At 40.1% G+C, this 27037-nt stretch overlaps 1 protein-coding gene across 5 annotated transcripts in view; it reads right to left on the reverse strand.

Annotated features, from left to right (window-relative positions):
• Positions 1–6733: 6733 nt before the first annotated feature.
• ATP2B1 (ATPase plasma membrane Ca2+ transporting 1) overlaps positions 6734–27037 on the reverse strand; it is a 96752-nt gene continuing 76448 nt past the window's right edge. For 2 of the 5 annotated variants that reach the window (XM_029078787.2, XM_029078788.2), the window contains exons 13-22: positions 24766–24945; positions 24593–24680; positions 23472–23578; positions 17320–17511; positions 16904–17117; positions 16437–16648; positions 15028–15135; positions 13294–13476; positions 12849–12935; positions 7921–8232 (exon numbers count right to left, since the gene is read on the reverse strand). In XM_029078787.2, coding sequence (XP_028934620.1) covers positions 7921–8232; positions 12849–12935; positions 13294–13476; positions 15028–15135; positions 16437–16648; positions 16904–17117; positions 17320–17511; positions 23472–23578; positions 24593–24680; positions 24766–24945 — 1683 coding nt within the window. Of the gene's footprint in view, positions 8233–12781; positions 12936–13293; positions 13477–15027; positions 15136–16436; positions 16649–16903; positions 17118–17319; positions 17512–23471; positions 23579–24592; positions 24681–24765; positions 24946–27037 lie in introns of all 5 variants that reach the window. The other 3 variants (XM_039914017.1, XM_029078790.2, XM_039914018.1) reach the window with 3 other exon arrangements.

Below are 27037 nucleotides of genomic sequence, written 5' to 3' on the forward strand. Positions count from 1 at the left end.
AAACCTGGATATTTAGCCCAATTGCACGGAATCACAGTAAGTGCTTAAATACATAAGTATTGTCATTTAGATGGAGGAGAGAATCCGGGAAATACTGGGGAAAAGAAGTGATGATGTTCTCTCTGAGGCATGAATTCGGAATGTCCAGAATACAATAAGGCTCCTTTAATTAGAGTAGGGAGAACCTGGATATTTAACACAATTGCACGGAATGACCTACAGATGCCCTTTCATAACCTTATCCTGTGGCAGAATGAAGTTTTTCTCTCCCATTCTGTTTCATCCTGTTTATTTACCCTAGCATTTCATGCACAATTTCCTCGCACTGACATATTGCATTCCCCTCTATTGTGTTCCTCTTTGTTTGAAAGGCCTGTTATCCACTAGGCCTACTGGTATGTTTTTAGTGTAAAAAAGAAGTTTAATCTCTAGACTGTAAACTCCTCTAGAATGTAAGATTGTTGTGGACAGGGTATGTGTCTATCAATTCTGTTGTATTGGACTCTCCTACGTGCTTAGTATAGTGCTCTGCACACAGTAAATGCTCAATTAATATCAATAAATGATTTACATGCCTTTCTCCCTTCAACAGGCAGAAGAAAATGATTTTTACCTCGAAGAGTTGCTAGTTTGTTCACTTTCACCCTAAGGGTGTTTATTTTCAGGCTAGAAGTTTTGTTGTTCTCCACACCCCTAAATCAGGAATAACAAGAAGCACTGTGGCCTAGTGGAAAGAGCTCGGTCCTTAGAGTCAGAGGACCTGGGTTCTAGTCCCTGCTCCACCACTTGTCTGCTCTGTGACCTTGGGCATGTCACAGAATTTCTCTGTCTCAGTTACCTCATCTGTAAAATGGGGGTTGACTGTGAGCTCCATGTGGGACAAGGACTGTGTCCAACCTGATGATCTTGTATCTAGCTCAGCTCTTAATAGTATCTGGCACATCTTGTCTTATGCTGTTGAGTCATCTCCGACCCATAACGACGCCACGACACATCTCTCCCAGAACACCCCACCTCCATCTGCAAATCATTCTGGTAGTGTATCCATAGTTTTCTTGATAAAAATCCAGAAGTGGTTTACCATTGCTGCCTTCCGCCCAGTAAACTTGAGTCTCCGCTCTTGACTCTCTCCCGTGCCGCTGCTGCCCAGCACAGTCTGGCACATAGTAAGTGCCTAACAAAAGCTATTTTTTAAAATGCCACCTCAGCAGGAGTGTATTAGGGCTGTGTAAAGTAGAGAGCAGCAGATCTGGAAATTAGTTTGGCTGGCATTACAGGAAGCAGACAGCCACTGTCAAAAACAGACTATTTTTATTATTAATAATACATAATGATAATAATAATGTTGGATTTGTTAAGTGCTTACTATATGCAGAGCACTGTTCTAAGCGCTGGGGTAGATACAGGGTAATCAGGTTGTCCCATGTGAGGCTCACAGTTAATTCCCATTTTACAGATGAGGTGACGGAGGCACCGAGAAGTTGTGACTTGCCCACAGTCATACAGTTGACAAGTGGCAGAGCCGGAATTCGAACCCATGACCGCCGACTCCCAAGCCCGGACTCTTTCCACTGAGCCATGCTGCTTAATATTGGTATTTAAGAGCTTACTATATGCCAAGCACTGTTCTAAGCACTGGGATAGATACAAGGTAATCAAGTTGGACACAGTCCCTGTCCCACGTGGAGCTCACAGTCTCAATCCCCATTTTACAGATGAGGGAACTGAGTCACAGAGAAGTGATTTGCCCAAGGCCACGCAGCAGACAATTTTTCCTGTAGCCCTCATCTACCTTTAGTAACTCATCTCTTCTCCCACCCATTCTGTCCCCAGTGATCTCTTAGCACTTTCCCGACCTTCAGAGCCTTCTTGAAGGCACATCTCCGGGAGGCCTTCCTAGACTAAGCCCTTATTCCCATTTCTCCCACTCCCTTCTGCGTTGCTCTGGCACTTGGAGTTGCATCCTTTACCCACTCGTCCGTCAGCTTCACAGCACTTAGGACCATATCCATAATTTATTTCTATACACATCTGTCTCCCCTTCTAGACCGTAAGATCGTCGTGGGCAGGAAACACGCTTACCAACTGTTAGGTTGTCCTCTCCCATGAGCTTAGTACCATATTCTGCACAGAGTAAATGCTCACTAAGTACGATCGATTGATCAACCTTGGGACCACAGAAATGATTAGCAGACAAAAGAGCAAACTGGTGCTGGAGAGGAGGTAAAGACTCATCGATCGATTGATTGACCTCAGTCCCATCCAAGCACTTGGGTTTCGATGGAAATGCGGTTGGCTCAGGGTTGCCTTTAGAAGTGAAGGTCAGAAGCAGTTTGGCCTAGGGAGAAGTAGCAAGGCCTAGTGGAGAGAGCACGGTCCTGGGAGTCAGAAGGATCTGGGTTCTAAACCGGGCTTCACCGCTTGTCTGCTGTGGGACCTTAAACAGGTCATTTCACTTCCCCGGACCTCAGATTCCTCATCTGTAAAATGGAGATTAAGACTGTGAACCTCATGTGGGACATGGACTATATCCAACCTGATTATCTTGCAGCTGCCCCAGCGCTTAGAACAGTGGCTGGCACCTAGTAAGTGCTTAACAAATGCCATTAAAATAAAACAAAAAACAAACCCAGGGGACACCTTCCTTCTCCTAGCCAACATGGCCGGGGGGAATTGGTCACTTCCAAGGTTCCTGCCGGTCCAGACAGTGAGTCCAAAGGTCAAGTTTGACCAAATCCCCCAAACCGTGATTGATGTTCTCAGGAAGATCCTGAAATCACTGGCTTCTTTCCAGAGCCTTTTGCTGTTGTTGTTTTAAATTGTATTTAAGAGCTTACTATGTGCCATACACTGTACTAAGTGCTGGGGTAGAGACAAGATAATCAAGTTGGAAACAGTCACTGTACCACATGGGATTCACAATCAATCCCCACTTTAAAAATCGGGTAACTGAAGCATAGAGAAGTGAAGCAACTTGCCCAAGGTCACCCAGAAGATAATTGGCAGGAAGGGACTGGAATCCAGGTCCCCTGACTCCCAGGCCGATGCTGGTTCGGGGTGGGTCCCCTACCTGTATTTTAATGTCTGTCTTCCCTCTAGATTGTAAACTGGGTAGGATTTGTGTCTAATTCTCATCTGCATACTTTCTTAATGCTCAGTAAGTGCTCTCCGCATACAAAGTACTTAAAAAAATACCATTACTACCACTGAGCTCTTTCAGGGCAGGCCTATTGTAGTCTCCTCTAAGGTCTTAGTACAATGCCTGACATATCATCGGTGCTTAACAAATACCAAAAAAAAAAAAAAAAAGAAAAAAGTGCTCTGCACAGTAAGTGCTCAATGGATTGACTGAAGTGCTCAAAGGAGCTGAGGATCATTTCCAACCTAAACTGCTTTTAGGTAGGAACAAATCTTTCCCCCATTCTGGGAGGCAAATTGCAACTAACATCATTGGCGGCATAGTTTTATATTTAAGACAGTGAGCCCCACACGAGACAACCCGATTGCCTTATATCTACCCCAGCGCTTAGAGCAGTGCTTGACGCGTAGTAAGCGCTTAACAAATACCATCATTATCATCACCTGGGTTCTAATCCCAGATCCACCATATGTCTGCTATGTGACCTTGGGGAAGACACTCAACCTCTCTGAGCCTCAGGTACCTCATCCGTAAAATGGGGATTAATAGTGTGAGCCCCATGTGGGACATGGACTGTATCCAACCCCTGATTAGTTTGTATCTATCTCAGTGCCTGACAAATAGGGCTTAAAAAATAAAAATAATAAAAAGACTCCCTTTTTAAGTGTCATATACATTCCCCTTGTATGGAATGTGTATCACACCTAAAAGAAATTTTGTTCATTCTTCATCGAAATTTTATTCATTCTTCATCAGTATGCGGGACCTGAAAAATCTGTTGTGAGGATCATAATGTTATTTGTAACGTGTAAGTGAAAAATAAAACTTCTACATTGTATATAAAATATTGATACCAGTTTTCAAATACAATTATTGCAGTGCTGTAATTCTGTTATTGCATAAAGAAATCTTGGACTGAAAGGATCCAAATACTTGTAACTCCCGGAAGAGACTGCATTAACAAAAAGGATGCTAGCAGGAATATATTCTTTAAACTAAGGTTCGGGACAGGTATTTTATGTCACTACTTCACATTTTATTGGCTTTCATATCATAAGATTGGTAAAAAAATATTCCCATAACAAAATTATTTGCCTTTAACTATTCAATATATCCAATATAGTGCAGCATTTCCATTATCCAAAAAGTTCAGTCTCTAGTCAGATGGATAGTACATTTATTTATCGTTACAATGACTTATGACAACTAAATGTTAAAAGCAGACAGGCAATGAAGGGCCCTGTGGTTGAAATAGTTTTGAAAAAGCTCAACTTAATTTCCCAAACTGGAAGACAAAGTTTAGAGTTATTTCACAGCAACGTTCCTATCATCCATTTTTCCATTGTGAACACTCATCACAAATAAGAGTTCTCTGAACAGGAATAAGATCCCAAGGAATTACTTGTATGGTTGTAATTAGTTCCATTAAAAAGTCAGTGACTGTTTTTCTTCTAAAGAAATTGAATGTGGCATTAAATATTGTTGTAGATGGAAAGATACTATTAACAATGGTTTTAAGGAAGTTCTTTTTTGATAGTATAGAATATACTAAAGTTCAAGAAGCACTTAAGAATTAGGGCTTGGCAACTGTACTATTTGCTTGCATTTTTAAATTTCCTTCTGTTCCCAATATTCTGAAAGAAAATCCAGTGAGGAATCAAGTCATTAACTCCTAACATCTTACACATAACAATGTGGTTATCTTTTCTGCAGTCAAAGGACCTATCTGGTGCTAAGGTTACTGGGAGGAAAAACATGACCTTGTTTAAACTCCAAACAATACAGAACAGAGATGAAAGGAGAAGGAATCTTACATTCAAGCCGGGAACAATTGAATTTATCATTGTTGGTATGTGCTTTTAGCATAACCCGAATTCAAAAAGATAGGATGAAGAAAATGTCTACTTTTGTTCTTTGCTTTAATGTAAGATACTTACCTAACCTTTGTAAGCTCTCCAGTTCATAATGTTCTCTCCTTCCATTACAAATATGCTTCCTTTAGAACTAGACTTTAGTTTCTTACTAAGACAGACAACACTTTTCTTGAATACTCTAACATTTCATAAGATTTTTTTTTCTCTGTCCAACTTTTTCTCAACCATCATTAGAAGTTACCACAGTCAATTTGTATTTCTAACCCTAAGGATGCTTGCTTACTCTGGATTAATATTTAAAGCGGGCGGAAAAAAACCCTTCCACCCCACCCCTCAAAATCTGCCCTTCCTATTAAAATAATAGTGATAATAATAATAATTATGGTATTTGTTAAGTGCTTACGATGTGCCAGGCACTAATGCTAAGAAAATGCCAATAAGGATATACCATTAATTTAGAGGTCAGTTGTGCCATAGATATTGAGACTATTCTGATTATGTCCTTGATGGTTTGTGAGTAAATGCACACAAAAGAGGGAGGTCAAAAACCTAGAGTCCAACTGCAAACCTGTGGCGTTAGGCAGAAAAAATATGGCCAGTGATCTGATGTGCATAGAATCCAATGGATTGAGGAATCAGTCAATGGCATTTATTGAGTGCTTAATGGTGCAGAGAGTACTGTATTAAGTACTTGGGAGAGTACGTTATAATATGAGTTAGTAGACACGATCCCTTCCCACAAGGAGCTTACAGACTAGAGGAAGGTCATCCTTGGTTGGTACAAGGTCTGAAAAAAAAAGATCTATGCGGAGGGTCCCATAGATGCAGCATGGCATAGTGACGGAGCACAGGCCTGGATCTCAGAAGGTCACGGGTTCTAATCCTGACTCTGCCAGTTGTCTGCTGTGTGACCTTGGGCCAGTTACTTCACTTCTCTGGCCTAAGTTACCTCATTAATAAAATGGGGATGGAGACTGTGAGCCCCATCTGGGACAGGGACTGTGTCCACTCTGGCTTGTATCCACTCCAGTGCTTAGTACAGTGCCTGGCATATAGTAAGTGCTCAATAAATACCACAATTATTATGATTCCAGGACAGTGTCTGTTTTAGGGGAGGAACTAGGTGGCTGATGAAATTATTTGGCTCATCAAGCACCATCCACCTGCCCTTCCCTCTCCAAACCTAATCTGGGGAAGCAGTCATTATAATAATAACGTTGGTATTTGCTAAGCGCTATGGGCAGAGCACTGTTCTAAGCGCTGTGGTAGATACAGCGTTATCAGGTGGTCCCACGTGAGGCTCACAGTCTTAATCCCCATTTTACAGATGTGGTAATTGAGGCCCAGAGAAGTGAAGTGACTTGCCCACAGTCACACAGCTGACGAGTGGCAGAGCTGGGATTTGGACCCATGAAGGTCAGCTCCTTCATTCTCATTGGAGGGGGTGGGACTGGACTGGGTGTGGGCTAGGCCATTACATTTTGCAGTATAAAATAATTTGTGAATTACGACTAATCCACTTAATGGACTGACCTCATCTCCACGTGGATGCGTTTGCCACCTTAAAGATCGTGAGCCCCATGTGGGACAGGGACCGTGTCCAACCCCATTTGCTTGTATCCACCCCAGCGCTTGATACAGTGCGTTGCACATAGTGAGTGCATAACAAATACCATAATAATAATTATTATTACCGTTGTTAAAGAAGCTGAAAAGTCTGTAAAAAAACATTGCTGCATTTTTATTTAGTAAAAGGGCATGTTTATTTATGTTTACAAACAAGTTTCAAAAACAAAAGAAAAACATGAATGCTATTACTAATAATCTTTTTCAAAATGCCAACAGCCCTCATGCTGTAAGGTTTCCAAAGATGTATTAGAAAAATCAAACACAGTTCACTCACAGTTCACCAAGACATCACTAAACTAACGTGTTTCGACAAAAACAAAAAGACTAAGGTTCTCTTGTATCTTAATTTAATCCAATTTGCCTGAAATAACAAAAGTATTTCAAGCATCTTTCATCATATATTGATGTCCGCATTAAACAATCTAGTAAATTCTGAACAAAAAGTTATCCAGTAAGTTTTGTCAAAATTTTTAAAAATTAAACAATTGTTTCAAAACCATTAAGTAGTAAATGTATTTAAGAAACTAATCAGGACAGAGGCCATAACTTCATTAGAACACCACTGCTCATTTTTTCGTTTTTACAAAGCATTAGTGTCATCTATTTGGCTATCAGTATCAGCAATTTATCTACAATATTTAACAAGGTAAATTGTAGGCAAAAATTTAGTAGTTTCAATAGAAACACCCTTTTCCTGAAAATACAGCAGTATTTGAAGGACTAGTTTTTCTCTGCATCATTTATAAGGAAGCTTCCCATCTATCAACAGGAACAAAAAAAGTATCTACAAACCTTGTAAACAGATCTGTATCATTTATAAACATAAATAATCCAAATTATTAACAGCCAACAGCAGAAATTAAAGAGTCGATTCAATGATCCATGATTCCGTTGCCTTTCCCAGCCCTCCCTTCTGCCCTCCCCCGCCCACCCTCACCCCGCCTCGCCCCCACCCAAAGGCTCGAGATAATCTAAAGCTCTGCTCACACCATTCAGGACTGTTCAGGATCACTCTTAAAGTATAACCGATGATCCGAGGGTCGCTTCTGCCGAGTTACCGTTTACCTGACAGAGTTCATCCCTCCCACCCCCACAGAAGCGCCCAAGTCTGGCAGAAAGCTTTTTTTTCTTTAAAAAAATAAATCTACATTCGTACAAGTACGTCTTCTGTCGAAGTCCAAGACAAGAATGCCATCTTGTTCATCACAATATGTGAAGAGACCCAGTTGCAATTTGTTTCTTTACAATGCCGATAGTGTATTGACATTCAGTTTACCATCAGAGGGACGTTTCCAAACTATGTAGGGGGCTCCCTGGGGATGAAGAGGTAGCAGACTTATTCATGTCTGTTGTCAGATGAATTCCACTGTCAACTGCATTGTTGTTTTTGTTGGGAGAAGGTGGAGGGCTGTAATTACGTTTTGTGGGAGCATCATCTTCTGCATCAGTATCATCAATAAGGGGAATATGAGGCTCAGAATCTTCTATCCTAAATTCAGGATGCGTCATAAAGTTGTGGATTGAACTTCGGGACTCGGGTTTTTCTAACCCCTCGTATAACGAACTACGAAACGCATTCACCACTCGGATCTGTAAACGTCAAAGAATACAAGAGGTTATCAGTAGGCTGCAGGCCCAGCGCATTGGAAAAGGATTATTTATGAGTTTGAATCCACACACAGATAGATATGAGTGAATCGAGTTTGCATGTAATGCAGTGGAACTTGCAATACACTGTAAGAAACAAATAAGAACATTTTAGTAGGACACTGCACAGCGATAGAATTACATACTTGGGGGATCTAGTAGTGTTGAGGTAATCATTTTTTGACACTATCCAAATGAAATAGCTTTTTATCAAATTCTCAAACTGAATTGTACAAAGGCAAATTTTTCCTTCTAAAATTACAGGAAGGGCTAAACAATGAAGACAAGCACAAAAGGGGGTTATTATTGTTCATGCTAGGAATTAGGGTGTCACCAACTATGGAAAAAGCCAAGCAAATATACGCTGAAAGCCACAATGAGTTGACATCTACCCTTTTCCTCCATTAATAAAAATACCCTCAAAACAAGCCAGGCAAAAAATAACCTTTATGACAGCTGTAAATTTTCAAGTATACGCCCATTTACTTTCAACATTATGAACTTTCCAGTCAAGAGACCAATGCGCCTTGAAGAAAATAACTACAAACTGCAGCTCACAGGGAAAGAGCAGAGTCATGGTGATTCTCAAAACTTTTCCTTTAGGTTTGTAAACTTTCTTGGATTGTCTCTCTCAAAACCCAAAGTTTTTCAAAGTAAGTTTGTATAAGAACACAATTCCCACTTAGTAAATTTTTGCCACCTGGTTATTAGGCATCACAGCAGGTTATAATATAAACCAAGAATTAGAAAAATACAACACAAAATTAGGTAATGTTTAAAGGTCATCTCATTAAGATCAGCTTTCCTAGATCACAAGATAGGATCTCTCTTTCAAAGCCTCACAGGAAAAATAACTCAATAATTCCATCTTCAAAGAATCTTTCAAAGAATAATTCTCACATCTGATAACCTATTCCTTTCATCTAGGTTTTCATCAAAATTGGGAAATTATAAATTTGAAAGAATAAAGCAGATAAGCAATCTAATGTCCAATGTCTTTACTACTGGGAGGATACATACTAAAATAATGTTTCTGGAATGATAAGAATACATTTCACATGGAAAATAACTAGGATAATGTACTACAAAGAACAGTCAACCGTCTTAGTCACAAAGTTTAAGAAATGACCTTGAACAACTTGTTAATGCTGAATAAGATAAACTACCACAAGCCTAAAAAGATAAAGTACACCAAAAAAATAATCTGTACCTATCCCTTGCTTCAAAAAAAAAAATTCACTTCTCCTTTCTTTCCAAAATCTCTTAAAAATCAGAATATCCTAATAATTTCAGGGAAATTTAGATACAGGCATATAACCCGACAAGATCCTTGCAATGAATCTAGCGTACATCAAACCACAATAAGTCATTAACAAAATTATTTGTGGATAATTTCTAGATTACAATATAGTCAAACTTCAAGGTTGCAGAAACTCAAATACATTACTGAAATACAAATAAGGAGTTTCAATCCCTGAAAGGGGCCATCCTTTGTCTCATTCACACTTTTACTTGCACTTGGGACATAAAGTCTTGGGGCTGATTTAGAAAAGGATATCAGTAGCAGCATACATTTATACATTTATACAGAATACATTTACGGAATCCGTTCCGCTACAGGGGAAAAGAGAGGTAATAGTGGAATCTTTTTCGGAGGGGAAGAGTTTTATAAAAATCCCAGGGACTCTTTCGCTTAGGTTAGGTTTAGTTGGGATGCATCGTAGAGGCCCTTTAAGGGTTCCTCCCAAACCTCTGATTTGAGGATGGAAAAACGGACAGCCTCTTGGTCATCCGTCATCAGACTTGAACAACGCACTTGTATAAATCATTTGGCACCACTGTGCTCCAGAGACAGGACTCTCCGTGGGCTATGAAGTGGAGCAAGTGGGTTCCAAACATGGCTCCACCAAGGGCCTGTTTGACCTTGGCCAAGCCACTTCAGTTCTTTGTGCCTCAGTTTCCTCATCTGTAAAATGGGGATCCAGTACCCATTCTCCCTTCCCTCTTAGGATGTGAGCCCCTTTGGGATGGGGACTGTGTCTGACCTCATTAACTTTTATCTACTGCAGTGCTTCAAGCAGTGCTTGTAACGTAGTTCACACGTAACAAATAACACAATTATTTAGTATTAATGAATTTGAGGGAGTTAAACTTCGCATTTAAAACCTCGGATTTTAGGGTGAGTGCAGGTTTCCCATTGTCCTTCCCATCTGCTGTAGCTTATTGAGTTCATCAGAGGAAAGAATGCTATGATAGTCAGCCAATGCTACACTGTCGTTAACTGCACAACTGTGACAACGATATTCGCCTACGTGGACTTCTGAAATTGAGATGTGTTCACCAGAAACCTTTATGTTCTAAGCAGTTACTGTGTGGGTAGGCCCTGAGAATGATTCTCAGAAAGAAAATCAAAGGTGCTCATAAAAGATCCCTGAGACAAAAGGAAATTCCTCCTTTCCCTTCCAAAGTTTTTTATTTATTATATGCCCTGGGCTCTTTTATTCTCAAGAACTTAGCTCGTCCCAGATTACACACAGCTATTCTTTTTTGAGGCTAACAAAAAGTCTGTTCTCTAGCTCAAGAGGCAGGCAAATAAGCAAAGCTAAGAGAACTTTCACCTGGCCGGGACAGGGCAAAATACCTCTCCTTGAATTCCCTAGTTAACCTTTCTCCTGCTTCTATTCTCACCTAATGCAGTCCAGGCCTGCACAAACATGGACATCAGTTGTCAGATTTAATCCTTGACTAGTCCTACCTTTTCAAAACAGAATTAAGTCACTGGTTTGCATGAAGAATGAACACCCCCATATAACGCTCCTGTAGCACACAGAAGCTGGTTTCTCTGAACTTTGCATATTTTGGAAAATAATGGTCCTACTTCAGAAGGTTACTTTAGTGTAATAAAAATGATGTCTGTGTTGTTTTTTTTTAAAAATTAGGACACACACATGAACATTGATTCCAGAGGAATTCACCCCAAATCACAATAATACACACACATGAAAAAACCATTACGGTAATAATACTTGGCTTTTACACTGCATGAGTATTTTTAAGTGCTTTATAATTTAGATATTTATAATTTTAGTGCTTTTTATTTATTCCACCCCACATCTGATATTATCCCTTTTATTGATATAGAAAAATATGTTAACTGACTTGCTTGTAATCAGAGCAAGTTAGACGATAGCACTGGGAATAGAATTTAGAATTCCTTAAACCCAGACATTTATATCATATCAGAGTTCTTGCCATAAGGCAAAATGCTTAAAATTTGGAAAAAAGAGCTGCCACCCCAGTAGGGAAAATATTAAAAGTAGTACTGAGATAGAGATCAAAATCAAAGCACTTAGAGCAACTCTGGCATAACCTGCTCCTTCAGGATTTCACTTAAAAAAAAAAAAAGCCACCAAAAAAGCCCCCAAAAACAAAATCACCAAATGATTTTCATTTAAATGGAATTTCCATTAGAGCGCAAACTTTGCAGAGACGGGGTCATAATTTTTTTGTTCTCGTAAGTGCCTAGTGGGGATCGGTACCCAATAACAACTCAAAACAGTCTCAATTCTGAATTCAATTCAATTCTTATAGCATGTCTCTTGTTCACTTTAAGTTGAAGACATTAGTGAATCCATTTGGATTTATACAATTCAGCATAAAATAGAACCATTTCCCAAAGTTTTAGGATAATTTCACATTTTAATTATTTCCTTTCATTGATTGTCCTAATGAATCTCTTGTGCTTTAATTTAAAACACAAAATAAGATGACAAGATTAAGTTACTGAGAGACAGTTTGGGAGTTTGAAATCACCAGCAAACCTGAAAGAAAATAGGTCACTTAGAAAACGCAAAATATAGAAAAAGAGTAACGATTAACGTTCTTCATGAGTCTCTGCACTCGGAAAACGCAACACTCTTGGTCTACTGTACCGATTTTAAACAAAAAATAAACATATTAATATCACATAACCCTGAAGTTCTGAAAGAACTATGAAAAATCCAAAACCAGTTCAACGAGAACATCTGCCCAAGAAGCCATGTTACTATAATCATACAACTTGCTGTTTCTGTCTACACTCTAATCAAAATTGAACAAAACATTTAAACCTGGAAGGCTCAGAAAACTCTCATATCTTAAATTTTGTTGGACCCATTTCTGATCTTAGGCCTCTTGGAACAACACAGTATGAACATCTTCAAAGGCAAATACTTGAAAATTTACAGCAGCTTTACTAATCTGTGGCTAAGGAGAACATAAGGCCCAAAGATGTGGCACCGATCCAATTTCACCGATCCCATACTTAGTGGCTGTCCCACCCACCCTCTAACCCTCTTAACACTCAAAACCACGAGGGCTCGATTCACTTTGTGAAAAGGAAGCCGAATGAAAGCCTGGACAATGAGTTGAAACACTAAGGAGAAAATGACCAACGTTAGGTGTGTGTGGAGTAGGAGATGTTAATTTCATGCACTTAGGAACACACACTCACACCCCACAGTAGTAGAAGCAGTAGTAGAGGAAAACACTACATGTGTAGGGGTAGAAATATTTGTTACATCGTGATGCTGGCTGGCGATGGAGGGTTGCCGCCTTAGAGCCCCCTGAATGGCACTTCCACTCTGGAAAGCATTCACTACATCCATCTGCAAGGAATCAGAGATTGTGACAGCTTGCTCAGCAAGAGAGAGAGAGAACAAGAGAAAGGACCATCCCATCTATAACACATAAAAAGTAAAGAAAAAGGCACTTTTTATAGAGCAGATAAAGAGGCAAGAATCACATTTAGAGCTCAAGAAAATAAAGAGTTTAAAGACACCTCACACCGCACCATCCACCGGTTAAAAGTTCTCTCACTCACTCATGTTACAACACCACAAAAAATAGGGATGTTGGGTCGGGGATATGGGGGAAGGGAAAGGTTAAGGGAGAATTCCCACCTCCCTAGCCCCAAACATCCACCGCCTAATTCCATAACCTCCTAAATTTTTTCCGAGACCATACCTGAGTCTGTATTCTGTTCAGACCCCTAAACCATAAGATCTGGCCACGACGCAACTCTCTTTCGGCATGATCGATCTCTTCAACATCTTCAGCTAATTCCTCCTCTGGAATCTCTTCTTTTTGTGTGCCGTGACCAGCTTCTTTGAGGAACTTTAACCGACTGGTTGGAATAGTTGAGATGAGCTGAAGAAAAGGGGTGAAAAAAAGAAAACCTTGAGTCCTTATAGCAAGTTCACATAAAGTGAAGCATTACAAAGGAGAAATGATTTAAAAATTGAACTCCAGATCTGAAAGGTCATATGGTGAGTTTCTGTACAATTCTGTAGCCCATACAATTTCTGTAGCCCATATGATTCATCAGCATTCAGATGCTTAGCATAAAAATCACCGTATTGATTTAATTATTTTGAGTTTTGGCAAAAGATAAGAAAATGCAATTCAGCCAGATGAACTTTTAACTGTCTGGAATTATTCATATTCTTTTTATATTGTGTCATGTAATAGTTAGAGAGTTCTAAACCTGTAGGCTAGGAACATCTGGTTCCAAATGATCTGAATAAATTTGGATTCGCCGTTTAACTGGCCAACCTCTAAAAAAGTGCTTGTTGAGACACAATGGAATATTATATTAATTATAACAGAGACATAAAGCAAGGAAGGGGATTTCCTGTTATACCTAAACTACAATGGAGGGCCCTTGAAGAGGAACATTATTTTTGAGTGCTTGGTAAGTTTTCTCTCCACAGTCTACGGTGGGATAGAAACATGCTCCCTAGAGCGACAAAGAGGGAACCCCCTCCCGCATTTGCTGACAAGGGCAAGCTTATTATAGAATTCAGAGCAATCAGGGAGGTGCCCTGGGTTGCAAAAGCAGTCAGCCAATTTATGCTTCCTTTGGGAACAAGCCATCTCCTCCCTCACGACTCTAGGACGGCACCTTCTACGAGATGAGAGCACAGTGTATGCTCTCCAGTGTGTGCAGCCCCTTGATATGGAGACCGTCTTTGATACCTGTCCAGGTCCAAGGAAGCTTTTCCCTTCACAGAAGGGAGGAGATTAATGATTTAGTCACCACTAATGGAAATCATAAAAACATCTAAGTGCGATATAAATGTATTAACATCATAGGCACCAGTAAGTCTAACCTTTGAAGATTACTTTCTGCAGTTTAGACATTTATTTAGGAAAAAAAAGCTCCTCAGCAACATTTAGCGTGCATATACAACTGGAAGCCTGCAGCTGTTTTTGACTACCTCCGACAGGCCAGCGTATCTCAGCCTATACCCAAGTCCCAATTTCTGACATTTCTGTCGAGTCCTTAAAGTGTTTCTTCAATTTTCCTGTTTATGCTATTCCTACTTTGGTTGGAATACAGCACTTTTTTTTGGCTACTCTTTGTGCAATTGCTACCCGACGACACGATAACCTTCTTCATTCGATTTCTATACTTATCACTAAACATATTTTGGTGTTCGAGTAGCAGAATCCAGTACCGTCAGGATTCTTTGACTAATCTTATGCCACACAACCAATATGCACTGTTATTTGTGCATGCAAATAAAATATGTTCAAACTGAAACGTGCATTACATGTACTCTTTAAACATCTTTATGCAACATATCGAGGACATAGGTGATCCTGCACATTATATAACTTTTTCATTGAATACATCATCTCCATTAGAAATTTTGGCAAATAAAACTGAGATTGCATATATAAAAGTAAATTTTTTACCTGGCCCCAGAGTAAGGTTCCCATTCCCAGGAAAATTGACCATAACCACTGTTCCACTGAAAGTTCCGAACAACTGAATGGCTTTCCACCAAACTGTACAATGATGATCTGAAGGAAAATGAAGTAAATGTATATTAAACTTTCAGTTTTTTTTAAAAAATAATAACTTTGATATGTTACATGAGCAATGATTAAGTACCACTTTAATAATTTTCTTTATGGAACTCCAAAAAATTTCCAACTTTATGTAACTCCAAGAAGGAAAAAAAAAAAAAAGACGTTTTTTTCTTGTACGTCCTCTCCCCGAAACAGCAAAGCCCAAAAAGGCAATGTGCCTATATGTGACTAAACAGATAAGCTTCCTTAACAATAACGATTCAACAAAACTACAGCATCCTTCTTCAACTTCTGTAAAGCAGTTGAAAATTAAATTCTAGGGTTAAAATAAAGTCAAATTTGTATTAAATTTTTTCTCTAATCACATTTTACTTACACAGCCTAAAAATAAATGAAAAATCAATTCCTTTAAACTATCACTTTCTTAAATAATATTCCAAATAGCTTTTCTTTCCTAAATTTAAAATAGACTTGACATTCTATTTTTCATTGCAAATTCTGTGCAATGAAATTCATGAGTCACCAAACCTTAATACTTTTTTAGCAGTTTGAGCACTTACTCCCCGATATGTATGCTTAACACTAAAAATAAATGATGCACGGCACTTTTCCATTTTCAGTTAGAGAAACCCATCCCAGAATATAAAAATATACTTCTCATTATTACAAGAAAAACCCACATTTGCAATGTAAATAAATGATTTGCAGCAGATCTGTGTAAGATTTGAGAAATTTTATATTACATGAGTTCTCTTAAAAGGCAGGGGTTATGTTCCTGGGGAAGTCAACATTAAGAAAAACTTGCTTTACAGAAAGTGCACTGTGATTCCACTTTCATAAAACAACATCCTCTACGGTGCCAAAACTGGCACTGGAACGCAAAACTTTTTTCCTCTATCTGAACCTTTAACGCTCAATGTTACCCTACATACATTCAGCTCTGCCAGAACATGTAGTTTTATTTGGCTAGAAGGCAATGGCAGAAATTGGTCTGAGTCTTCTGAACACGAGCTTGCTTGAATGTAGCAAGACGTGGAGTCAGAATAAGTGGTTGAACCTGGCACCCATCACGGTAAGTATTACAATGTGCTTTTTCCTTAATGCGGGTTTCTGCATTAAAAAAACCAAACTCCTATTTTACAAGAACTGCGCGCGCACAAGTCGAACACAGACATTATGTGAGAAATTTAAAGTAGGACTGACAGTTTAAGTATTTTACTGAGGGAGCACCCCAAGCAAATATCCCCATCAGAATTGTCACATTTTAAACACTCATAATGGCAACTACTTACCTGTACCACAAATGTGCCTAGAACGATAGTGCAGAAGATGGCATTATTGAAGATTCCTTCAAAAACATTTCTTTCACCATGAATTTTTCGAGCATTTATTTCATTGAAGAGTTGCATTAGCACAAAGGTATTAAAAACAATAGTGTAATGTTCTGAAGGTGGAGCATGCAATGGCGCATTTCTTCCACTGTCAATATCAAAAAACTTTTCACCTGCAGGAATGATGAAGTTGTTACGATTTTAGTATAGCCTGAGTACTTTTATCCCATTTTAGAAAAAATAAACCCAAATAAAACTAAATTTGACCGTCTAATCACAAACACCAAGAAAAGGAAGGCAAGATGGAGAGTTATGAAGAGAATCAAGTTATCAAGTCCCTTTAAAAATGCAGAGGATGAAAGAGTCTTGGATGACATTAGCTTGAAACTTAGAAAGATTAACTGAAGCATCATCGCAATATTTCTTACCGGCAAACAAGAGTGTAAAGACTACTACAAGTTGGTAGAATGCATGCCCCAAAATGTTCTTCATCATCGTGCGAGAAATGAGAGGTTTGTTTCTGCCATACGGTTTCCGGAGCAAGAGAGATTCAGTGGGTGGTTCAGTTGCCAGGGCCAGAGAAGCTAGTGTGTCCATAATGAGATTTACCCACAGCATCTGCACAGCCTTAAGCGGGGAATCCTAGAAAAAGACAGTTTTCCTAATAGATATTCAAAAAATTCTCAGATGGGAGCAATTTGTGTGATAGCTTCTTCATAGTTGAACAAGACTATCAAATTTCATAAATATCTAGTCTTTACTAGATGACTTCACGTACGGTATTTCTGGAAGTTAGAGGAAGTATTTTTTGCTTTTGAGGAAGAGAGTGTATATTAGCACCTACTTGAGTAATGCAGGCTCCCGTGAAGGCAACAATCACTGCGACTACGTTCACTGTAAGCTGGAACTGAAGGAACTTTGAGATACTATCATACACATTTCTTCCCCACATAACTGCTTTGACGATGCTTGTGAAGTTGTCATCTGTGAGAATAATATCAGAAGCTTCTTTAGCTACATCGGTTCCAGCAATACCCTGTGGATTGCAGAAAAAGACACATCAACTTACACATTCCCCACCAGAGAAAACAGTTACGTTTAATCCACACAATTCTTTTAAACATTCGGAAGGGTAAGCTAAGGTTATGACGGCTATAAATGTCATTGAAAAACTTAGTTTTGCAATCAGCATCAAATACACATTGAACCATAACACTGCGAATGATCAGAACTTTGCTTTGAAGGCAGGAATGGGGGGCATTCTGGACTCGGGTATCAGTCAAGCTATTAAACCATGGGTAGAGAATGTGATGGGTTAGAGAGTGATGGAAGGATGAAAGGAGGAAGAAAGACAGTAAAGGGGAGTTGTGCAGGAAGAACGACCTGCAAGGGAGAAAATAAGCGTACATGTGGCTACAGGAAGCTAGTTTGTCATATGTGCTTCAGTTGTTTCATTAGACACTTTTCATCACTTTGTTTGGGTAGGCAATGTGACTTGGTGGTAAGAGCAAGGACCTGGGAGGCCAGAAAGATGGATTCTAGCTCCAGCTCCATCACTAGCCTGCTCTGTGGCTTGGGACAAGTCACATTACCTCTCTTGGCCTCAGTCCGCACTTGTAAAATGAGGATTAAATACCAGCTCTCGATATATTAGGTTGTGAACTCTGTTTGGGACAGACTGTCCAGTGTGATTATCTTGACTCTACCCCAGGTGTTAGCACAATCAATCAATGGTATTGAGCACTTACTGCATACACAGCACTCTACTAAGCACTTGGGAGAATACAGTATAACACTCTTGGTTCGTAGATACGCTCCCTGCCCAGGAAGAGTGTACAAAGAGCTAGAGGGTGCTTGACATGTAATAAGTGCTTAACAAGAATCATTAGTAGGACTGATCTTTATTTCTAATAACAAATATTTGATGATCATAATGAATTGATCATCAATGACTGAGCTTGAGGGTGAGGGAGGGAGGGAGACTGAATGATATGTATGTACGAAGAAGGCGAGAGGCCCATGGCCAAGCATAGACTATGGAGCTAAGGGTCAGCACAGGCTGTTCCGCAGCACTTGAAAACCCCTTTCACTTTGTGTGTTTTCCCTTAGAATTGTATTTGTCCTCAAAGGACCAAATCGCCCAACGGCAGATCTGCTTCCCAGCAGAACTGTCCTGGGTCACTAGTTCCCAGAGATATCGTCAGAGCCTGTTTGGAGGTTAGCCTTGACGCTGTATGAACCTGGAACTTTTCCTCCGGCCACAGGGAGCTCCAGTGCTGAATTCTCTCCAAAATCAACTGTGTCGGGAATTCTTTCATCGTTCCTCTAGACTATGAGCCCCATTAGGGACAGAGACAATGCTCAACCTAATTAAACTCTAACTACCCCGGGGACCTAGTACAGAGCCAGACAAACACCATAATCATTATTATCAGATGAGCTCTCAGCTGCTTTCGACCCTGTCGACCACCCTCTTCTCCTTGGAAGCATTACCCAACCTTGGCTTCACTGACACTGCCCTCTCCTAGTTCTCCTATTTCTCTGGCTGCTCATTCTCAGTTTCTTCCATCCCACTGTGGTTCAATTCTGGGTCTCCGTCTATTCTCCACCTACACCCACCCCCTTGGAGAACTCATATTCTCCCCTGGCTTCAACTACCATATCTATGTGGCCGATTCCCAAATCTACATTTCCAGCCCTGATCTCTCTCCTCCTCTGCCTTCTCACATGCCTTCAAAACATTTCTATTTAGGTGTCCTGCTGATACCTCAAACTTAACATATTCAAATGAGAACTCCCCTATCTTTCCACCCAAACCTTGCCTCCCTATGAATTTTCCCATCACTGTAGACAACACTACCATCCTCCCTATCTCACAAGGCTGTAACTTGGGCATTTTCCTCAATTCATCTCTCATTCAACCCACATATTCAATCTGTCATCATATCTTTTTGGTTCAACCTTCACGACATTGCTAAAATCCACCCTTTCCTCTCAATCCAAACTGCTACCATGTTAAACCACGGACTTATCCTGCCTTGGTTACTGCATCAGCTTCCTTGCTGACCTCCTTGCTTCTTATCTCTCTCGATTCCAGTCCACACTCCACTGTGCTGCCCGGATCACTTTTCTACAAAAACATTCACTTCATTTTTCCACACTCCTCAAGAACCTCCAGTGGTTGCTCATCTATCTCCACAACCAAGAGAAACACTTTACTTTTGTCTTTGAATTACTCAATCACCTTGCCCCCTCCTTCCTACCTTACCTCACTGCTTTCCTACTACAACTCAGCCAGCACACTTCGCTCCTCTTCTGCCCACCTTCTTACCGTACCTCAATCTTGTCTATCTTGCTGCCAACCTCTCGCCTACATCCTGCCTCTGGCCTGGAACACCCTCCCTCTTCATATCTGACAGATGATCACTCTCCCCACCTTCAAAATCTCACTGAAGGCACATCTCCTCCAAGAGGCCTTCCCCAAAGAGGCCCTTATTTCCTCTTCTCACACTCCCTTCTGCATCATCCTTGCACTTGGACTGGCCCTTGATTCAACCCTCCTCTTCTCCCCACAGCACTTATGTGCATAGCCATACCTTACTTATTCATATCAATGCCCGTCTCCCTCTCTGGGCATAAGCTCAATGTGGGCAGGGAACATGTTTATCAATTCTGTTATATTGTACTCTCCCAAGTGCTTAGTACAGTTCTTTGCACACAGTAAGCACTCAAATACGACTGATTGACCACACCATTGCAACTGAGCTCTTGTTGTCATTTTTTTGGTGAAACTAATTTAAGCACAAAGTGGAGAGCTCTGGTGTATGTCGAGAGAGTTTTAAAATCCCTCGACAATTAGCACTTATTATTCCTTTAGGCAGTAAGATCCTTGATTAGTCACCAGATGGTGCCACATGATAATTATTAAACATTCTGCACGGTCTCCTTAAAGTGCAGCTAACAAATGTAACTATTTCCCCCAAAGAGTAGACTATCTTTGTTAAAAGTCAAATTGTAGAGACAGAGACTGCATAAAAACATCAAGGTTGAAACTGAATATTTTGTACTTTATAAAAGGCTACTGAAACCAGTGAACGATGCAACCCTTTTAAGTATCTAACTTCTTCAGCTTCACTGAGCCCAATTCTACCCACTATATTGCCGGATATCAGAAAGCGCTGCCTAAAATCTACAAAGGGAATCCTACACAGGGGACTTGGGGAGTATGGTAAAATATGTTCCTTTAGCTGGTTAGCACAGAAATACTTTCCCCTGCCCTTGAATTGGGGCACCAACTTTTCCTTTTGAATTTTTTTTTTGGGGGGGGGGATGGTGGTGCATACTGAGAGCAAGGTTCCATGGGGAGCAGTAAGAAAAAGTGCAGAGGAGAGGGAGGAAAAGGAGAAAGGAGGGAGGGAGAAAGAGAGCAGCAGGGAAGAGAGGAAAGAAATGGTATAAAATATACAAGAAGGATCACTCTCTCCTTCTCTGAGCCTCTGGTCCTCCCCAGGCACGGCTAGGTGCGAACAGCTCCCCTTGCCCGAAGCCGTCTGCCACGATGAGACACAATTGTCGTCATTCTTAGGCCGGGATCCGTGGACCAAGTCTGCCCGTAACGGCCATGCTGCTGCAGTAGCGGTGGCAATAACCCAGCTTCCGGGCCACGGATGCTGGTTCGGCAGTGGCCACACCATTTCTCGGGAAGAACACTGCAAACACGGCTCTGGAGTTCTAGAGAGCATCCCAAAGCCACGTGCTACCAGATTTTTCCAACAGAAGTCAGTCGGCCAGTCAGTCGTATTTACTCAGTGCTTACTGTGTGCAGAGCACTGTACTATATGCTTGGGAAACCATTCCCAAGCCCACGATGAACAGAAGCACCTAATTCATTCAATCATATTCATTGAGCACTTACTGTGTGCCAAGCACTGCACGAAGCGCTTGGGAGAGTACAATACGACAACAATAAACCAACACATTCCCTGACCACAACAAGCTCAGGACCAGAAATAAGGGGTGGCATTCCTGACACCTTCCTTCTCCTGCCAGAAGGATGCAAGAGATGGAGCTGCCCTCTTGGCCTCTCTTCTGATCCTTTTCCCAAATCCAAAGGTGGGGACAAGTTAATGGTGGCTCCTAGTGGTACCAAACTTATAGAGGTGATGGTGCTCACTGTCTCCACGAAGCGGGGGCACTTATGCTTGAATTGGGCACTTCACCAAGACTATTTAAAAGCTTTGGGGATTTGCTAGCTTGGAGGCACTGCCAAAAATTCTGCTGCTGCTCCAGTATCACCTATCAGAGTAACTTAGAGATGGGCAGCGTGGATAGGAGTATACTATCTGCCACCAGGGAGAATGCTTTGAACCTATTTCATCATTAGAAGTAGTCACATGTTAAAGAAAAAGATACTCTCCACTGGTATCATTTTCCAGTTTTTAAAAGGAGATATTTTTCCAATTTATTGGATCACTTCCAAATATATAATATAAATTCAAATTCAATTTTAAGATAGTCTTTTGGCTTAGTGAAACTATGTCAGATATTTAGTCAATATTTTCTTTCTTTAAAAAAATTGTGAAAAAGGGATGTGGAAAAAACAATTAGCTTTAAAAAGCGCAGCTACTGTATCATAAAAATGATATTTCTCTAGGTCTTTGCAAAAAAAAAATTCTGGTAAGAACCTTAGCTGTAATTATTCTATGTAAGAAGATAAAAGAATCACCTATAAAAACGTGTACCCTTAAGATTTGATATGTTTTACAGACACAAATTCAGAACGATTTTGCTGGTATCTTGTCTATGATGAGCCTGAATCAAGTAGAAGCATGACAATTTATGCCTAAGGAGCTGTCAGAGCATTCTTACATTCAATAGCTAATGGTTTAACTGGTCTAGGTAGCATTCCAAACTGCACCCTGGTGACGTAAAATATGTAACTAAGGAAATTTACATGGCTATGTATTTGTAATAAGAAATTAGTACCAAGATCCTCCTAAATACCATGATGCCCACTAGTTTCCTTCCAACAAATTCCCCTTGGGGGAGTGGGGGAAAAAAGGAGTTAGGGAGATAGCGCAAAAAGCAAGTATAGAGGTAACAATCCATCACAGATTAGATTTTGTAAAACATTAGACACCAGAAGATTAAGTCTATTTTTATCCACATTTCCAATGAATATTGATGGACTGTTTTTCTAAACCTCCAGAGATTTTTCTGTGTTCAAACTTGCTCAGCAAAGTCCTTCGACAACTAAGAGTACGTCAACTGATTAGTGTGGCTGAGAAAACTAAAGCAATAATCTAAAAAAAAAAAAAAAAAGGTATTTATTGAACAGAGCACTTGAGAGGGTACAATACAGTTGGTAAACATGGTCCCTGCCCTGTAAGCTCCTTGTAGGCTGAGAACACATCTACTAACTCTATTATATTGTATTTTCTCAAGTTCTTAGTACAGTGCCCGGCATAAAGTAAGCACTCAATAAATATCCCGTCATACACACAGTCAGGATTGTTTGATACCGTACCCCATTTACCACCACCCCTGAGACAGGAACAGTCTAGGTTAATATCTTACCACTCACCTAAGTCTGATATCTGGGCCAACTGTCACAGATAAGAAAATCCTTTCCCAACCAAGTTTCCCCCGCCCCCTTCCCCAACCCAATGGCTGATATTAAGCCATTACCAATGAATAGATCTTTGACAAAGTTCTGACCAGTTTAACATTTTCAAGACCCTTCAGCAAAGAACAATCGACACCTCCCTCATCCATTTCTAAATTAAAGTTGTTTCCCTAGTTCAATCTTCTTGACTGATTGAGATGGACAGATCGAGGAGCTTGGAAGCTGGAGGTGGAAGCAGTAGCCTAGATTCTCGCTTACTGCTTCTCTGATTCTGAAAAACTGATGACCAGTCATTTTTGTTTACACCCTAAATGTTAAAAACAAATTGGCAGATTAGTTTAAAATTGATTAATAAAATATTAAACTCCTACCATAGCAAATCCAACATCTGCTTTTTTCAGGGCTGGGCCATCGTTGGTACCATCACCAGTCACAGCTACGACCTGGCGCTGCTCTGAGACAGTGCTATCAATTATACCTACAATAAAAGTTCAAATATTTGCGCTTAAGCATTCTGTTTATTTCATTCAGTTTTCAGGGACGTCTCCTGACTAAACTATGAAACACACTACTCCCTTGATCCTTTGTACAGGAGCTTGAAGTGTTGAACTTTACTTAGAGAAGCAGCGTGGCTTAGTGGAAAGATCACGGGCTTAGGAGTCAGAGGTTGTGGGTTCTACTCTCCGCTCCGCCACTTGTCAGCTGGGTAACTTTGGGCAGGTCACTTAACTTCTCGGTGCCTCAGTGACCTCATCTGTAAAATGGGGATTAAGACCATGAGCCCCATGTGGGACAACCTGATGACCCTGCATCTACCCCAGCGCTTAGAACAGTGCTTGGCACATAGTAAGCGCTTAACAAATACCAGCATTATTATTATTATTATTCGTTGGGGGGAGGTCTTATTCAGATTGACAAATGAATCTAGAAAGTCGTCTCTGCTAATAACATGGTAATGTTCTAGAGAATCTGATATTAAAGGAAATTCATATTATAGTAATCATTGATTCTTGTTTCGAAAACAGAAGATAAAGACATTTTTCAAATCAGACTACTATATTATTTTTAGGTCTACCACTATTATATACCTCACCACTGATTCTTTTACTCTATTTTACTCTATAAAGTTGTGAAAATGCCAAGAAACATTTAAGTGCTGTATGGGTAGTACAGTAAGATTAAGGCAAAGGTCGGGAAGTAACACCACACCATTTCCAATGCCATAAGCAAAACTTTCCAACCCAAGTGATTCTATTTATGGAGCATGGTATACCAGAACAGGCTAATTTTTATACCATCATATTCTCAGATTATGAAATGAAAACATGGATCTTAATACAACTAATTCAATAGCAGGGTTCATGTTCTCCGACAGGATTTCCTTTCTGCACACTTGAACGATAGTTTTTGCTAATAAAGAATAATTCAGAACATAATGGGGGAGTCTTCCTCAGATTCTTACAGATGGGAAGTCAGCCCAGGTATAACTTACCTTTGACCAGGGTGTGTTTGTCGGTAGGAGAAGATCTTGCAAGGACGCGAAGCTTTGGCCAAATCTTGTCTATTCGTTCTTGTTCAATCTGCAAATATTATTCACGTTAAAAAAAATCTAATGAAGACTAAATAAAAACCAAACAAAGTGACGGAAAGCATGAATCAAGTTACCTCTCCCTTTTCGTTTCGTATCCGTCTGTTGAAGTCTTTGCCTTCTAGGCAGAGGAAATCTTCACCAGGATTTAAAATACCACATTTTGAAGCAATAGCACGAGCAGTATTAATGTTATCACCAGTGACCATTCGAACAGTGATTCCAGCTCGCTGGCATTTTTTTATTGCATCTGGAACCTGTTTGCATGGAAAAGGTTTATGTTATTTTTCTATTATATTACATATATCTAGCATCATTACGATTACCAAGAAAATATTGTAACTGACATTCAGTTGATGCTACCTATAATTAAGTAGCCTAACAACAGTTTGTTCTTACTGTAAATTATGAACGTGACATTCTCCTGCTAGAGAAACTGCTCTGATTTTCTTGAACTCAAAGGCAAAAATATACAAATGGCTTACTATTTTGAACAATCATCTCCACTGGCATTTCCCAGGAGCTAATAATAGTAGGGAAATAATAGTAGGGATATTAAAATGTTCACATGAAAACTAGAGTACACCTTCATAAACTATGGGCGCTGTTCTCAGGAAATTTTAAAATTAAAATTTATGGCCTTGAAACATATTTTGTTGATGTTTGTTGCCTTCTGCGTTCCTTCTCATCCTCTCACTTTCACTAACAAAGACCACCCTACACAGAAGAAAGCACAGAAAGGTGAGGAATAGTAAGGTTGGGAATCCATGGTGGTGGCAGTAATAGCAGTAAGAGTGACCACATGGCACACTGTTGTTTTGGTACAATAATCTCAAATGGTAAAAAATGGCCTTTCTGAATTTGATATTTAAGACCCTGCGAAAAAACTAACGACCTGGCATGTTGTATAAATAAAACAACCCCATTGCCAGCCACACATCTAAATCAAATGGGGCTAAGGGGACACAGTCCTAAAATTTGCATCTGAGAGCACTCTTTCCCCAACAAAAACAACATAGTGATCTGTGATCATTAGCAAGAATACACAATCTTGAAAAACAACAGATTTCCTGGAACAGGTATTATGGGAGATAATTAAGCAGAAGCAATGTGGCACAGTGGATAGAGCGCAGACCTTGAAGCCAGAAGGACCTGGGTTCTGATCCTGGCTCTACCACTTGTCTGCTGTGTGACTCCGGGTGAGTCACTTCTCCATGCCTCAGTTACCTCATCTGTAAAATGGAGTTTAAGGCTATGAGCCCCATAAAAGCTCACTGTGGGCAAGGAAGGTGTCTATCAACTCTGTTATATTGAACTCTCTGAAGTGCTTAGCACGGTATTCTGCAAGTAAACACTCAATAAATATGACTGATTGATTAAATACGATTCATTGGTTGACATGGATTGTGTCCAACCTGATCATCTTGTATCTACTCCAGCTCTTAGTTCAGTACCTGGCCCATAATAAATGCTTAACACCATTAGAAAAAAAGCCCTCAGGGTGACTTTTCCTTGATAAAAAAAAATGAGGCTCAAATCCCAGACAACAAGGATTTTCTACTCATTAATAATAATATTAATAATAATAATATACTTACAGTATTTGTTAAGCACTTACTATATGTGCCAGGCACTGTACTAAGTATTGGGGTGGATACAAGCAAATCGAGTTGGACACAGTCCCGGTTTCTTATAAAGTTCCCAATCTTAATCCCCATTTTTCGATGAGGTAACTGAGGCCCAGAGAAGTGAAGTGACTTGTCCAAGACCACACAGCAGACAAGTGGCAGAGCCCGGATCAGAACCCATAACCTTCTGACTCGGAGGCCCGTGCTCTATTCACTTGGCAGAGAATATCTTCAGAGGCAGAAGATATCGGGAGCTTTTAAGAAGTGCCTAGATAAATGCATGGATAAGAAGGCTATTGGAAGAAAATTTCAGAGCTATTAAAATATTACATTTCTAACTCAGAATGGCTGTCAGGAAAAACCTCTATCATGCTGTTCTTCCTAGCACCCTGCAGTGCCACTGCTTGAGGCACAGCACTGGACAGGGAAGATAAACCATTTTTCTAGTAAAGTTACCTATTTAAAGGTTACTGTGCCCTTTTGTCAAATCCGGAGTTCTAAAGTATAACCAAAAGAAAGGCTTTTTCTGTCTTCTCTTGACAGAGAGGCAGGTACTAATGTGATGAATGAGGATACTTAGAGCAACAACAGCTTGAAGATTACCAGCTGCTAGGGGGAACAACATCTAAATGTACACTTCTCCTGCACCCCCACACATCCCCCGGAGAGACATTATTATCAGGGGCAAAGTTTCTGTTGATCTCTCTCTAAAGACATACTA

Source organism: Ornithorhynchus anatinus, chromosome 14 (assembly GCF_004115215.2).
Source record: "Ornithorhynchus anatinus isolate Pmale09 chromosome 14, mOrnAna1.pri.v4, whole genome shotgun sequence".
NCBI classification, from domain to species: domain Eukaryota; kingdom Metazoa; phylum Chordata; class Mammalia; order Monotremata; family Ornithorhynchidae; genus Ornithorhynchus; species Ornithorhynchus anatinus.